Source organism: Dicentrarchus labrax, unplaced genomic scaffold (genome assembly GCF_905237075.1).
Source record: "Dicentrarchus labrax unplaced genomic scaffold, dlabrax2021, whole genome shotgun sequence".
NCBI lineage: Eukaryota > Metazoa > Chordata > Actinopteri > Moronidae > Dicentrarchus > Dicentrarchus labrax.
In genome coordinates, this window is record NW_026136875.1 from 917,501 (window position 1) to 932,500 (window position 15,000).

Sequence of the window (15,000 nt, forward strand, 5' to 3'; positions counted from 1 at the left end):
CAGCCTTATTCTGGATAATCTGTTTGATTCTCTGACTCACTCACATCCACTCACTGCTGCCTGAAATACAACAGATGGACTAAAGATGGCTGCCAAAAACTACAAACAGGAGCCCAGAGGCATGCTGGGAGAACACGCTGACACAATGGGCTGAAAATAGACTCTCTGATAAAAGGGTCAAAGGTCACAGACACTGTCCACAACAGGAGAGAATGACAATAAACAAAGTAATAAAGGCTTTCAGACGTGGTTTCAAAGGTGTTCATTGATGAGTCTGCAGACAGTTGATAAGGTAACTACATGTCCCAGAATGCATCGCTGTAAGAAATTATATGAGTCGGATAAATCGTTGATGTCAGTTTAAATTCGGAGTCGGAGAAATCTGGACCTCCGACAGCTGCTGAGAAAAACAAACAGCTGGACTCCAGAAGGACTCTAAAAACATATCAATGTCGAAAAATCTCCAGTTGGAATCGATCTTCACTGAAAACAATTCAAAGAGAATTATAGATTTAAATATTGGTGATTTAATTCAAACTGATGGTGAGTTGTAAATGTGCTCCAACGTTCCACCGGGTCTGAATCCTGCAGAGTAAATCCATCCAACAGTCTCTGAAATCGACTGCGTTCATCGGTAGCACGTAGCAGACGTTATTTTAGCCCTAATTAGCAAATGTTAGCATGCTAACTCGCTGAATTAAGACGATGAACCTTACACATGCTAAACATTAGCGTGTTAGCGTACTGACGTAGTGAGTCAGTTCCTCCCTGAATCAAATAGGAGTCCGCAGGCTGTGAGCTAAATGCTAACGTCACATCGTTGATCGCCAGCAGAAACTTCTGTCACATTCTGAGTCATTAAAGTGACTTTTCCTCGACAGGCTAATAAAAGCTGTGATTAACCCGCTGGCAGGACGAGCTGATCTGATTAACACGCAGACATTGTTTCTCAGTAAAGCTGCTCTGATTGCAGAGACTCATTCTGATAATCTCCTGCTGCATCCAACAGCTCAAACCTCCAACACACTGTTTACTGATCCATTGTCATATGAGGACGTTGGATCCATCTCCGATCACTGAGGCTGATACATAGGTTTTTATCATCAGATTTATGGCCCCGCCCCTCAGATTCCCGTCAGATTCCCAGCATCCATCTGAAGCCACTGTGGGTTGAACTGGATCAGTACCAGCAGCTCTATCAGAGTCTGTTAATGAGGGTCAAAGGTCACACAGATGAAAGAACAGATGAATAAAGGATCGACTGGAACCGATCAATAAATGTCTTAACGTGTAAATGTGTGGACGACTGATGGGACCAAGCTGGACCGGGTCAGTTCCTGGAGTCCGGTCCGACGCTCTCAACAAAGCTGCTGGTTGGCGGCCATCTTTGTTTCTGTAGGAGAGAATAAAAGTTATAAAAGTGTAATAAAAGTCATTATCTGTGAGATTACAGTAATTATTGCTGTTTACACTGATAACAACTGTATTTGGACAGTTTACCTTATACACTGATAAACAACATTTATTCTACTTCCATCATTATACAACATATCTGTCAGTTCACTAACTCATACATTAAAGTTACACAACTAATACTTTATTTACTGTTAATGTCACTGATTGTATTAAACTTGAATTTAATCTATTAAATAAACATGTAAACTCACAGGATATTTTATTAATATAAGAAAAGATGTGTAAATGCAACCAGGACCCAGTGAGTCTGTTATATAATGCTGGGCCCCGCTCCCTCAGCAGGGCTCTGCAGGTAAAGCCTCTTGGCTCGGCCTCCAGCAGCAGAGCGCTGCAGCGGGACGGCCTGATCTCATTAGGGAGTTATTTTAGGTGCTTCCTTGATTTTTCACTCCGGGACCTAAGAGGGTTAGAGAGTCCTGAGGTCTCCGCCTGCAGAGTCACTGCAGCCTGATGTCGGCCGGCTCCCGCTCCTGAAGCCCGCTGGCCTCGCTGCTTGTTCCCGCCATCGAGCTCTCTGCTGATTCCTCCACAAGTTCAAGGGCCACAAGTTCTCGTCTGAGGTCATCTGCTGGTCCTCCTCCGGTCTTCAGGGCGAGCAGAGTCCCTTCCTTTTACTTTGAACGCAGCGATGGGGAACCACGGCTCGAACCTGGACGACATCCTGGCGGAGGACATGCACCACTGGTACAACAAGTTCATGAGAGAGTCTCCATCGGGCCTCATCACGCTGTTCGAGCTGAAGGCCATCCTGGGCCTGAAGGGCATGAGCGAGAACGCCAACAGCTACGTGGACCAGGTCTTCTTCACCTTCGACATGGACGGGGTGCGTCTCACACACACACACACACACACACACACACACACACACACACACAGAGCTGGGGTTTTAAAAATAAAGGTTTTGAATTAATCACCATTTTATCTTCGCCTCAGGTTCTGGTTCTGGTTTCACTGGACCGGAACCAGTTTCAGCCTCAGTGGAGAACAAACTGATAGTGTCACAGATATTTTATTCAAACCGACACAATAAGAAGTGTTGATTCATAATAAGACATAAATAATAAAACATGTTCATGTTCCTCCCTTCAGTCTTTCTTCAGTATTTCTACTGTACTCGATTACATTTGTCTGACAGCTGTAGTTACTTTTACTGATATTTAACTTACCAAACACATTTTCTACACTATGACAGGAAGAAGATTGTTCACTGGAGGAGAAGCACATAATGTTTTTATTTTACAATAACATTCATGTAAAAATACTCCATTACAAGTAAAAGTACACAAGTGTTACCAGCTTTATCAGCTGAACCAGAACCGGAACCAGGACCAGGTCTTGTTTGGTTCTGATTCATGATGAAACGTCCTCCAGGCTTTAACTATGATTTTAATGTTTAATTTACCTTCAGACTGAGAGACAACCGTTAGCATGGTGGCTAACACAGATACACTGATCAATGCGTCGCTAGATATAAAGTCACAAACAAATCAATTAATATAAAGTAATATTGTAAAGTTCTGAGCTTTGTCTCCTCTAACAGGAGAGAAGAATAATAAAATATAGAGAGTGTATTTATAATATATTTATATTTCTCTGTGGTCAATCAGACCTTAACTCATTAAACAGCTACACTCAATTATTGGCTGCTTGTTTGTCAAAAATAACTCAATAATATCTCATGTATATTGTGTAATAATTGGACCTTACAGTAAATTAACAGTAAATTAATGTAATTTTACCGTTTTATTCAGTCGGACTGAGACATTGAAGTTATGAAATGCTTTTAATTTGAAGAGTCGCCCAGTGTCAATTTGAGTTTGCTGTTAACTGATGTGATTATTGGGGTTGGACAGGTACAGGTGCCCTCAGCCAGAGGGGAATTAGTCTTTAGGTGTCTAACCTTCAGAAGAAAAGCACAAACATACAAAGGCTGGGTCTTGCAGCCGCCATTAACACATCTGCAGTTTAAAGGTTCACAAATCTGTCTTAGAACAAGAGACTGAAAGATTCCTAATCAATCCTCCCACAGCAAAGGACAACTGATTGACACTAAACTGACCTGTGACCATTAGACTGTGGGAGCTTCAGGAACATTTTGCTCATTGGACATTGTAAAGCACAAACAGGACTTTATGACGAGTTCTTCGGTTTGTTGTTCTTCTATATCGTTGGTGCCCAAATTTTTCCTCGGAGAGCCAAAACTGAAACTTAATGGTGATAAATAATCAATAATTAGGGAGCATTTGCGCCTTTGGTCGGCCCTGTTCTGTTTGCTAGCTAAAATTAAATTTATAAAAGTCGGCAGATAAAACCTGTGAAACCTCTACGGGTGAATATGTTTGCTAATACATTGGAATATTTGTCATTATTAATAACGTTGGATATGAGATCTCACTTTGGATATGTGGCTATTGGTTGATGGAACTATTGATTAGTCCATCAACAGAAATTGGTTTGCTCAGTTGAGTCATTTTTCTGACATATTACAGACAAATTTATGAATTGATAGTTGATGGTAGATTAATTGACAGAAGGAATATTATTTTTCATCCCAACAACTCAGATAAACATATTTTTTGTACTTTTATGATAAAAATAACTCAAGGTCCACTGACTGTCTTTTATTTGGAGCTTTTACTGCATCTCGTGGTTTTCTTTACCTGTGGATGGAGTTTGCTTTGTCGTCTTAATGTAATGTCATGTGATGACTCCACTAACAGATGAAGTGAAATGTGTTCGAAAGCTTCAGTAACAGATAGTCAGTCGACCTCGAGTTAAAATGATTTGGTCGAACTATTTACTCGAGTCTCGAGCTTTTATTTAGAAAATTAACCAGAACTTGTATTATTTTAGTGATATTAATTAGAACTGTTGAAAACGTGACAATCGGGACATTTTATGATGTTTTCTGACATTAAGCGTTCAATGATACGTTTCAGCTTCAGTCTGTGAATCAGGACAAAGATGGCTGAAGCAGCACTTTCATTGGCTCTCTGTCTAATTGGCTTTCAGTGTTGGCATGCAGAGCCATTATCCCGCTTGTGTGTGTGTGTGTGTGTGTGTGTGTGTGTTAATGGCGAGATAAGTGGATTTTAAAGTGTGTAGCGGTGAAGTTCACTGAGGATGTTCTGAGAGCTGGAAGGACACCAGAGGTCACCGGGCTCTGATTGGTTCAAACGCTGGATTGTTCTCGCCAATAACTTTTCATGGTCAAACGTTCTGTGTTCAGTTTTATTCATATGCAATATATATTCAATATCTTTTGTTGATGATCAGAGGAAACATAATGATGAGATCATATTATTTTTTATAAAAGATTGATTATGACATAATACATTTTAATCACAGTAGATTAGATTTCTTTGGAACAAAATAAGACATTTGAAGAGATGTCCTCTTGACTTTTGAGAAACTACATTGGACAATATTGGCAGGAAGGAGAAAAGCTAATGATTCCTAAAGTTCAAGTTTCCATAGCAACAAGCCGCTCTGCCGAATTTCTAGACTAAATGTGTCGCAACAGGTCGACACGTCCTGTTTCCAGCTGAGAGATTTGTCTGAATTTGCAGGATACAACCAGAATCCATGCAGTGTTTGCACAATCCGGACATAAGTGCTGCTTTCTCACAATGCCTGCAGACTAGTGTACATCTATTCAATTCGATTCAATTTTATTTGTATAGCGCCAATTCATAACAGAAGTTATCTCAGGACACTTTTCAAATAGAGCAGGTCTAGACCGAACTCTTTAAAACATTAATTACAGGGACCCAACAGTACCACCATGAGCAAGCACTAGGCGACAAGGGCAAGGAAAAACTGCCTGTTAAAAGGCAGAAACCTAGGACAGATCCTTCGGCATCTACCTGTGTAACTTCAGGGTCACAACCAGGGTGGGAACTTTCAGTGCTTTTCTGCTTTGAATCTGTACTCAGATGATCAACAGAGATCAACAGGACCAGAATAACCTTTATATCCTGAGTCACTCAAGTCAAACAGAAGTGCTGAGAAACCAGAGAAGTGAAAGTGGCAGGAAATGTATAATAAACATTATTAATACCTTGTTTTTAAATGTCTGAACACAAAGCAGCCACACAAGAACTTTGTGTGAATAAATGAAGCCGGACCAACTTTCCAAACTCTACAGGTTTAATACCCAACTTTAGTTCTGGAAAACTATTCCAGGTTAAAAAAAATATTATTTTCTGTCTGCAGGACGGGTACATCGACTTCGTGGAGTACATCGCAGCCATCAGTCTGATGCTGAAAGGAGAAATCAACCAGAAACTAAAGTGGTACTTCAAACTGTTCGACCAGGACGGCAATGGAAAGATCGACAGGGATGAACTGGAGACCATCTTCTCGGTAACAATCACACAAACAGACCTCACAAAAATTTTTTTATCCCCATGTAGAGCATCATCATCACCATCATCATCATCATCACTATCATCACTGAAGAACCAGACAAAAGCTTCATCCATAGGCCTTTTCCACCAACACGAAACTGGCTCTGTTCAGAACCTGAAAAGTTCCCAGATGAAACCAAAAAACAGCAGGTTTTCCTTTGGGAACCAAAGTGGGCGTTTTATATCATACAGGTCGTTGTGCATCGCCGTCTGTTGATTACACTGGTGAAAAGGTGATAGCACCAAGGTCTGAGAACCAGAGCTAATGTGGTCCGACAGGATGATCATTACAGGAGGAGGTGGAGAATGAAACCTTTACTTCACATCGGAACATCTGATGTGCTGGTACGAGCTGATGATTGATTTCTGTGGTCACATTGGTTCCCTGTAGGTCTGTTTTCCAGACAGTGTTTGTGTGGAGTGAATCACAGCTCTCTATTGAAGTTTAAGTTAAAATGATTGGAAAAGTCGCAGCCACCATCAGAGCTGTCATATAAAACACCTGAATCAGATGTAAAAAGTAAATCCCATTGTAGAAAAATATCTTTGATTCTTTATTCTGAAAGGTGTATATAAATGCAGGCACGTTTCAGCTGTGTGCAACAAATGAATACATTTTATACAAACACACATTTTGCAAAGATGCCAAATATTTGAATTTAAAATAAATGTGTAACCACTGAGGCTCGGGACATCCTGATGGAAATGTGCAAAAGGCTTTTTCTAACTTTAGATAAATGTCAGGGTGTCTCTAGCAGCTCTGAGTGAACGGCTGAATCAGCAGTGGTGACGCCAACAGAAAACTGGGCTGGATTAGCTCTGAAATTAGACGGGTGTTAATCTGCTGAATGAGCTCAATCTATCAGCCGACAGGAAGCTGCTGGAAGTGGGTCGAACAACTCCGACCCAGTTTAGTCTCAACGTCAAACCAGTCTGAAGGTTGTCAGAGAGTCCAGTTAGCAACGTTTAACCCTCTCTGAAGATTACCGAGGAAATCGAAAACTATTATTTTATTTTAGTACTCAGGACAATCAGGACATAATTAAGTGTTACAAAGAAACTGGAGAGTGAAACAACTCTTCAATATGTTGAAATGGCAATGTGAATATTTGAATTTAAAATACTGAAATGGAAAATAGAAAAAGAAACCAAAAAATGTTATCTTTTTAATTTTCAGTCATCATTCTGTAATCTTTGACTCATTTCATTTCATACTCATCATTTAGATATAAGTGAACAGATTCTGAGCTTTTAAAGGCTTTAAAAAGGTTTTAAATCTTTAATATTCAGCCAGACTGTGTGTGTCTCCCCCTGCAGGCCGTCCAGGACATCACACGGAACAGAGACATTGACCCCGAGGAGATTGTCGCGCTCATATTTGAGAGGATCGACGTGAAGGGAGAAGGTAAAGAACAAGAAAATAATGTGCTGATAGTTAATAGTACTAATGCTAAAGGTCTGCTACTATAATCACTGCTGCAGAGCAACCCAGTATCAAACCGCAAACCACTCTGTCAATGGACTGACAGGTCTGTTAAAATGCTAAAATACTGCAGTGCTGCCCGAAATGAATGCCAATACAGGCAGCGATGTCCTTAAAAGGCCACTGTACATTCTTCTGGCACCACCCTCAGGACAAACCTTTTAAAGCTGTTCTTTTTGTACCCGACCAGTGGAAAGATTTAAGAACATCATTCCAACAGTTTACAATGAACAGTCTGATGAGGCATGAAATACTAATGCTACAATACACTATACAGTTTAAAATGTCGCAAAGTCACCAGTGTTCAGTTTGAGATTAACTAAACACAGCTGACAAAGTGCAGAATCCACATGTACGCAGATGATACAGCTCTTTATCATTACTATTACAGTAGACGCAGACGGCCACCCACCTAGAGCTGAAGGGTCTGTCCGAGGCTTCTGCCTCTTAAAAGGAAGTTTTTCCTTGCTGCCGTCTCCAAGGTCTTGCTTATGGTGGAAACTGTTGGGTCTCTGTAAATAATTTATTAAAGAGTTCGGTCAAGACCTGCTCTATTTGAGTCCTGAGATAACTTCTGTGATAATTTGGCATTACATCAAAGTAAAGTTATTTTTAGGTGGTTATATTAACTTTTATTATGTAAAAATACAGAGGGTGGCTGTACAAAATAAGAATTAAAGGCACTGACAGCGACGGTGAAAGGAGTTGGTTACCTGGCTGAGGAGTTGGAGGTGTGCAGCTGTCTGTGGCTTCTCCTCCTTGTTCCTGCAATAATTCTTACGGATCTGCTGTCAACGAATACCCAAAAACAACCATTATCTTGTTTTGTAGACGCATTTTTGATAAATGGACTGTACTTATAAAGCACGTTTCTAGTGTTCCGACCACTCAAAGTGCTTTTACCCTAACGCCACAGTCACACACATTCATCATTCATTCACATTCACACACTGACGCACAGCAGGAGGAGCCGGGGATCAAACCAACAACCTTCTGATTAGTGGACCACCCGCTCTACCTCCTGACCCACAGCCACCCAACGATGAGCGATAGTGGTCGGCTTCTGTCCCACTGACAAACTCATTGCGTTTCTGGTGACTACTTCATAATAAAAGTCAGCTCATGTTACTCCAGTTAAATGCTTTTAATGTGAAGCTGCAGCAGCAGGAAATTACTACTGAAGGTCTTCAAGGGAACAAACTCGTCTGAACTAGTTCCTTAACGAAACTGAAGTCATATATCAGTTTTAATGTTCGTACTCAGGACTTCCTGGGGGTACCGGTGCTGAGCTGATCTGGTGAAGTAAAATAACAAATAAAAGTACTCGTTATATTCTCGACTGTCTTTTGACCCCTCAGGTGAGTTGACCCTGGAGGAGTTCATCGAGGGAGCCAAAGACCACGACGACATCATGGACATGCTGAAGAAAATGATGGACCTGACGCCGGTGTTAATCATCATCGTGGAGGGCCGGGTGGGATGAGAGCCGGAGCTGCATCAGGACATCAAAGACTATATAAATAATTATTTTATTAAATTATAATAATAATCACCCCTCACCCCCGTCAAAAAAAGACTTGCCCCCTCCCCTGACCATCTTCTTGAAGACACCTGAAGATCTGTAGTCCGAGTGAGGCAGCGGGGAAACAACGGACGCTGAGACTGCAAAACTTTGCGATGTGATTGGCCGTTCAGCCTCTGAACTGCTCCCTTCCCTCCGGGTATCAGGAGGAGAAACAAACTCATTTTTGATATCTGAGGACTTTTGATGATTCTGTTTTCCGAAGGCAACCTTGATCCAAAAATGTTCAAACCCACAGAACTTCAATCATATTGATGGTTCCAGTTTCCAAAGATCCCACATATGTCCCGGGTTGGGTGTTGAACCTCAGCACCTCTTGGTACCTGAAAGTGTCCAGAAGTTGTCACTGAACGCTTTCTCTGATTGATAATCTTCTTACTCTTTGATCAGATAGAACCTGACTTCATTCCAAATTTTGCCAACGTTAGACTGTATTTTATCTCCTTTTTGTGCGTCTGTCGCTGGTTAGACGTTCAAAATGTCGGGAATGTTTTGTTCAACAGATCTCACTTCTGACAGAAAAACATGTTTATATTTTATCCAAAGTAACATAGTGAAACTGTTCTATCAGCATCAGACACTAGCATCATAACCTTTCATACACAGCTCAGGGCGAGTAAGGCTGGTAGTGATTAAATACTCTCACAACAACAATAAAGTACATCAAAAAACACTTTTAATAGTACATAAACTTTTCAAACTTCTTGCAAAATAACTAAAAATAAAATAAAAAGCCTTTAAGTGTGCAAATAAGATCTATAATTTATAAAATATATATAAAATAATTTCATCCCGAACAATAACTCCAGTTATAAACTGTAAAATAACAAAAGTATTTTCCTGTTTCAATCAATCGAATAATATAAATTTTACACATATGAAGAGTTTGAACGTCATCCTCTTTATTTTAAATGTTCTTCAGCCGATATCTGTCGTACTGTGGTACGAATCGACCACCGTTAGAGGTCGGTTGGGTCTCTGTGAGCAGAGCATGCTGGGAGTCTGCAGTGAGCTGCTCTTTGCTCTGAAGCTGCTGATCCTCTTAATACTGTCAAAGGTTCAGCAGCCGGAGCCATAATGGAGCAGATCTACCACCACAGAGGAAGAGATCAAGAGGAAGAGAGATGGGAGGAAGAAGAGGAGGAAGAGGAGGAAGAAGAAGAAATCACCTGAAGGCTCGAAAGAGTTTAAAAGTTTAAAACACAAAAATGGACTCAAACAGAAACACTACTTTTATTCTAATTGAATTAGAGCTGAGGAGGATTCACGGACAAAATAATCCTCCACAACCTGATCCAGCAGCTCCTCTGGCACCAGGCCAGTCCAGAGACTCACCCAAGCCAATCCAGGCCAATCCAGGTGTGATTCAAGCATTAATTTGTTTTTATTTTTAAGGATTACAGGTTTTTAAACTGCTTCCATTTTCACATTGGTTTTAATATAAACTCCTCTGGCTGCAGTTCCTCTAACAGCCACTAGAGTCTCCACAAGGCCCCATATCCAAATGTCCAACAGCAGAAACAAACATGTTTACGGCCTTTTGGTCTCTAGAGATAATTTAAACTGTACGTTTATACAACTCGCCCCTTTAAATGATATTAAGGATTAAAGTTATGAATAATTAAAGGTGTGGTTGCTTTGAGTGACAGGTGGGCGCCGTCACAGGTAACCAGGCTTCATTCAGCTCCACCCCCCTGCCCATGGTTGGTCAGGACAGCTTCACAGAGCCCTATAGGGGGACGCGTAGCATGTACACATTATTTTACAGCATTTAGTTTTGTGTGACTGGTCTCTTATTTTGAAGTTCAAAGGAATGTACTGAATGACATGCGTGATGTAAACCTTTTTACTTTTATACGATGATGTTTGAGACAAGATCAGGACGACGGGGAGAACGTCTGCAGAGTGAATCATGAACCTGGTGGTTGGAGAAGAGGAAGAGAGGCCATTTTGTCCTTAAAGCTACGAGCTGGTAGTCGTACAGTCAGAGCTAACCTGCAGCTTAGCATCAACGCTAACAGTTCTTATAGTGCAATAGAGATCTCTACAGTCCAACTGTGTCCTGTAACAGTCCACTTTAACCAATCATGTTTTGTGTTGCCTTATCAATAAAGTTTTTAAACAAGTGTCGTCTTTCATTCAAACTCAACCCGGACAGAGAGCGACCGTAAACATCGACAGTAAACATCAGCACAAACAAACATCAACGTAAACATCAGCGCAAACAAACATCAGCGCAAACAAACATCAGCGCAAGCAAACATCAGCGCAAACACAAACATCAGCACAAACATCAACATCAACACAAACATCAACAAACATCAGCACAAACACAAACATCAGCACAAACATCAACATCAACACAAACATCAACAAACATCAGCACAAACACAAACATCAGCACAAACATCAGCGCAAACGTCAACACAAACACAAACAGGATATATTGATGTTTTTATTTGAAAATATAGAACAAACAAACAGCAGACGTGTCTTTCAGCTCTGTTTTGGTCCTCATGTCGTTTTCATCAGCTGACAGCGCCTACGTTATTCCAGATGTGCGTCAGTATTGGGGCGGAGGTCTGTCCTGAATCCTGAACCTGCTCAACAGTCCGATCTGATGTGTGTGCATGTTGATCAAAAGGAGAGCTGGAGACACTCAGTCCCGTCACCAGTTTGAAGAGTCCAACGTGAAACAAAAGGTTTTCCATCAGTGTGACTTCCTGTAAGTTGTACAGGAACAGGAACAGAAGAGTTGTGGTTGTACGTTGTGCACAGTCGTCATTGTTCTCTGGATCTCAGACTGTGTGTCTTCAGCCACAGCGCTGAGGAAGCTTCAACAGGCCGGCAGTGTGTCAGCTGACCCAACCTACAGCAGCTGAGCGTCAGCGAGCGGCGTGGAGACGATCAGAAAGAGAGTTGTGCTCAAGGGCACGCGGGCAGCAGCTGTTGGGGCTCTAACCCGCGACGTCTCACAGCTGTTTGGGCTTCTCGTCCTGCCGCAGCAGGCTGGCGTACAGACGCAGGAAGGAGTACGAGACGCCCACGGAGCAGTACACCGACGTCGCCAGCAGGGGGAGGAAGGGCAGCCTCTGTTGCCACGGCGACAGAGGGAAGACAATCTCACAGGCGATCGCCACGGCGACCAGTCCCGCAAGGTAGACGGACTCCAGAGGACGCAGCAGGGACCCCTGACCGCTGAGAGGAGAGAGTCAGTGAGACACAGAGCAAAGCACTCTGGGTAGTGGAGTCTTTGTTAAAACTGCTAACTGTTAATGCGTCTGGAGTCTGAAACAGCTCGTACAGCTTCTATTCTGTTCCACAGTGAACCATCTCAGAGTTTAGAATATCAACATCGACCTCATCGTCCTGCTGGAGGTCGCTGAGGTCAAATAAAAACTATTATTTAACTTTATATAGAAACAATGAAAGTGTTTACCTGTACAGTTTCCTCAGAGCAGCAAACGAGAAGATCACAAACAGCAGCATCAGAACCACTTTGATCGGCAGCTCTGAAACACAAACAGCACGAAGGTCTGAGGATTCAAACACCCAACGTCTGTCTGTCTGTCTGTCTGTCCGTCTGTCTGTCTGTCTGTCCGTCTATCTGTCTGTCTGTCTGTCTGTCCGTCTATCTGTCTGTCTGTCTGTCTGTCTGTCCGTCTCTGTCTCTCTCTCCGTCCGTCTCTCTCTCTCTGTCCGTCTGTCTCTCTGTCTCTCTCTCTCCGCCTGTCCGTCCGTCCGTCTGTCTGTCTGTCTGTCTCTGTCTCTCTCTCTCTCCGTCCGTCCGTCTGTCTTCTCTCTCTCCGTCCGTCTGTCTCTGTCTCTCTCTCTCCGTCCGTCCGTCTGTCTCTGTCTCTCTCTCTCCGTCCGTCCGTCCGTCCCTGTCTCTCTCTCTCTCCGTCCGTCCGTCCGTCCCTGTCTCTCTCTCTCTCCGTCCGTCCGTCCGTCCGTCCGTCTGTCTGTCTGTCTGTCTCTGTCTCTCTCCGTCCGTCTGTCTGTCTCTCTCTCTCCGTCCGTCCATCTGTCTGTCTGTCCGTCCGTCCGTCCGTCCGTCCATCTGTCCGTACCTGCTGGGGTGAAGATCAGTGGGAACAGCGAGTAATGACCCGTGGTGGTCAGGACCAGGAATATCCCAGCATCCTCTCTGCTCTCCACCGCCAGGATGCTGCAGGGAGAGAAGAACACAGAGCTCTTTGAGAGAACGTCCTCAGTGGGTTCCTCACTGGGTTCCTCAGTGGGTTCCTCACTGGGTTCCTCACTGGGTTCCTCACTGGGTTCCTATGGAGCGTCATGTCTCTGACCTGAGGGGCAGGATGGCGATGAGGACGGCCTTCTCGTGGACGTGCCAGCCGAACATGAAGGAGGCCAGAGCGCAGAGCAGCAGGCAGCGCAGGAACCCCCGAGCACCGCGAGGACGGCGCCAGATGGACGCCACGGCCGGCTTCAGACGGTCAGAGGACAGAGAACGCCGTCAGACAGGAAGAGACGCAGATAATCAATATTCCCTCAGTAAAGTCTCACCAGGATGGAGAGCAGAGTGCAGACCAGGGTGACGGAGGGAGAGACGGAGGGGAGGACCGAGTGCTGAAACTCCTGCACCAACCCGCCCGTCATGGAGGCTCGAGGAAGCTCCGCCTCCTCCAGCAGCTTCAGACGAACACCTGAACCACAGAAAGAATCACTTATTCCCTGTGGCCCTCAGAACCACCACGGACTCGTACAGTGAGACAGGAGGAGGCTCACCCAGCACCGCCAGGACTTTGTCCAGCATGTTGTAGAGGGCCCAGATGTTGGGGGCCCAGTAGGCGTGACAGAGGCCCCGCTTAAAGGGGAAGAGTCGGGACAGGACCTGAGGGAGCTGACCCTGGAATCAACATCTCTTCATCAGTGACAGGAAACAGACCGCTGTTTTATTCTGAAGGGCTCAGCTACACTTACCATGGCGATGAAGGGCCCGAAGGACAGAGCGCACACGGAGACCACGATGGCGCCCAGAGCCAGCAGACGGAGCGGACTGAAGCTCCTCCAGTTCACAGAACCATCTGCACAAAGACACAGACAGATCTTTTATCTGAATGCGTTCAGGGTCAGATTAAATATCTGTGGGTTGGATCTCCATGGTGACACTTTATAGATCCATTGATCAGGAAGTATCTGCAGATCATTAAAGGAGAGACCCCCCAGTGTCGGGTCTACAGGAGCGCCGTACCTTTGTGGTCCTGAGTGAAACAGTAGCTCCGCAGCAGGTAGATGCCGTACGCCGGCGCCACGTACAGGTAGATGTGCTTCAGGTTGAGCAGGATGGCGAACAGCAGCGCCCCCTGCAGGTGGCGAGACTGTTCAACACAAACAGGGAAACCATCTCCTTTACTTCCTGTTACAGAGTATTACAGAGTAAGAGCGTGTGTTACAAAGTAAGAGCGTGTGTATTACAGAGTAAGAGCGTGTGTATTACAGAGTAAGAGCGTGTGTTACAAAGTAAGAGCGTGTGTATTACAGAGTAAGAGCGTGTGTATTACAGAGTAAGAGCGTGTGTTACAAAGTAAGAGCGTGTGTATTACAGAGTAAGAGCGTGTGTTACAAAGTAAGAGCGTGTGTATTACAGAGTAAGAGCGTGTGTATTACAAAGTAAGAGCGTGTATTACAGAGTAAGAGCGTGTGTATTACAGAGTAAGAGCGTGTGTTACAAAGTAAGAGCGTGTGTTACAAAGTAAGAGCGTGTGTTACAAAGTAAGAGCGTGTGTATTACAAAGTAAGAGCGTGTGTTACAAAGTAAGAGCGTGTGTATTACAGAGTAAGAGCGTGTGTTACAAAGTAAGAGCGTGTGTTACAAAGTAAGAGCGTGACAGTAAGAGTTTACAGAGTAAGAGCGTGTGTTACAAAGTAAGAGCGTGTGTATTACAGAGTAAGAGCGTGTGTATTACAGAGTAAGAGCGTGTGTGTAAGGGATCAGATGAACCGGTGGTCACTCAGTGGTCTCAGGTGAGTCTCAGGTGAGTCTCAGGTGAGTCTCAGGTGTTTACCTGCAGGTGTTTGGCCACAGACAG

At 43.7% G+C, this 15,000-nt stretch overlaps 2 protein-coding genes across 3 annotated transcripts in view; one reads left to right on the forward strand and one right to left on the reverse strand.

The window, feature by feature from the left end:
• Positions 1-1,873: 1,873 nt before the first annotated feature.
• Positions 1,874-9,746, forward strand: guca1d (guanylate cyclase activator 1d). The gene is made up of 4 exons (XM_051394932.1): positions 1,874-2,299; positions 5,692-5,841; positions 7,203-7,290; positions 8,727-9,746. The coding sequence occupies exons 1-4, from the start codon at positions 2,105-2,107 to the stop codon at positions 8,849-8,851; spliced, it is 558 nt and encodes a 185-aa protein (XP_051250892.1). The 5' UTR covers positions 1,874-2,104; the 3' UTR covers positions 8,852-9,746.
• Positions 9,747-11,391: 1,645 nt separating this feature from the next.
• The window catches only part of alg8 (ALG8 alpha-1,3-glucosyltransferase), a 6,244-nt gene continuing 2,635 nt past the window's right edge, over positions 11,392-15,000 (reverse strand). Inside the window, exons 5-13 of one of the 2 annotated variants that reach the window (XM_051394922.1) lie at positions 14,977-15,000; positions 14,163-14,274; positions 13,892-13,995; positions 13,697-13,817; positions 13,475-13,614; positions 13,255-13,394; positions 13,021-13,118; positions 12,390-12,462; positions 11,392-12,148 (exon numbers count right to left, since the gene is read on the reverse strand). The exon at positions 14,977-15,000 is cut by the window's right edge and continues 44 nt beyond it. In XM_051394922.1, the coding sequence (XP_051250882.1) occupies positions 11,923-12,148; positions 12,390-12,462; positions 13,021-13,118; positions 13,255-13,394; positions 13,475-13,614; positions 13,697-13,817; positions 13,892-13,995; positions 14,163-14,274; positions 14,977-15,000 (1,038 nt within the window). In that variant the 3' untranslated portion in view covers positions 11,392-11,922. Of the gene's footprint in view, positions 12,149-12,389; positions 12,463-13,020; positions 13,119-13,254; positions 13,395-13,474; positions 13,615-13,696; positions 13,818-13,891; positions 13,996-14,162; positions 14,290-14,976 lie in introns of both variants that reach the window. The other variant, XM_051394921.1, reaches the window with a different exon arrangement.

Excerpts from the sequence above, each read along its gene's own strand:
- guca1d (XM_051394932.1), top strand. The coding sequence starts at position 2,105 with ATGGGGAACCACGGCTCGAACCTGGACGACATCCTGGCGGAGGACATG. Across the intron at positions 5,842-7,202 it reads AACTGGAGACCATCTTCTCG|GCCGTCCAGGACATCACACG; the intron begins GTAACAATCACA and ends CTCCCCCTGCAG. Across the intron at positions 7,291-8,726 it reads GATCGACGTGAAGGGAGAAG|GTGAGTTGACCCTGGAGGAG; the intron begins GTAAAGAACAAG and ends TTGACCCCTCAG.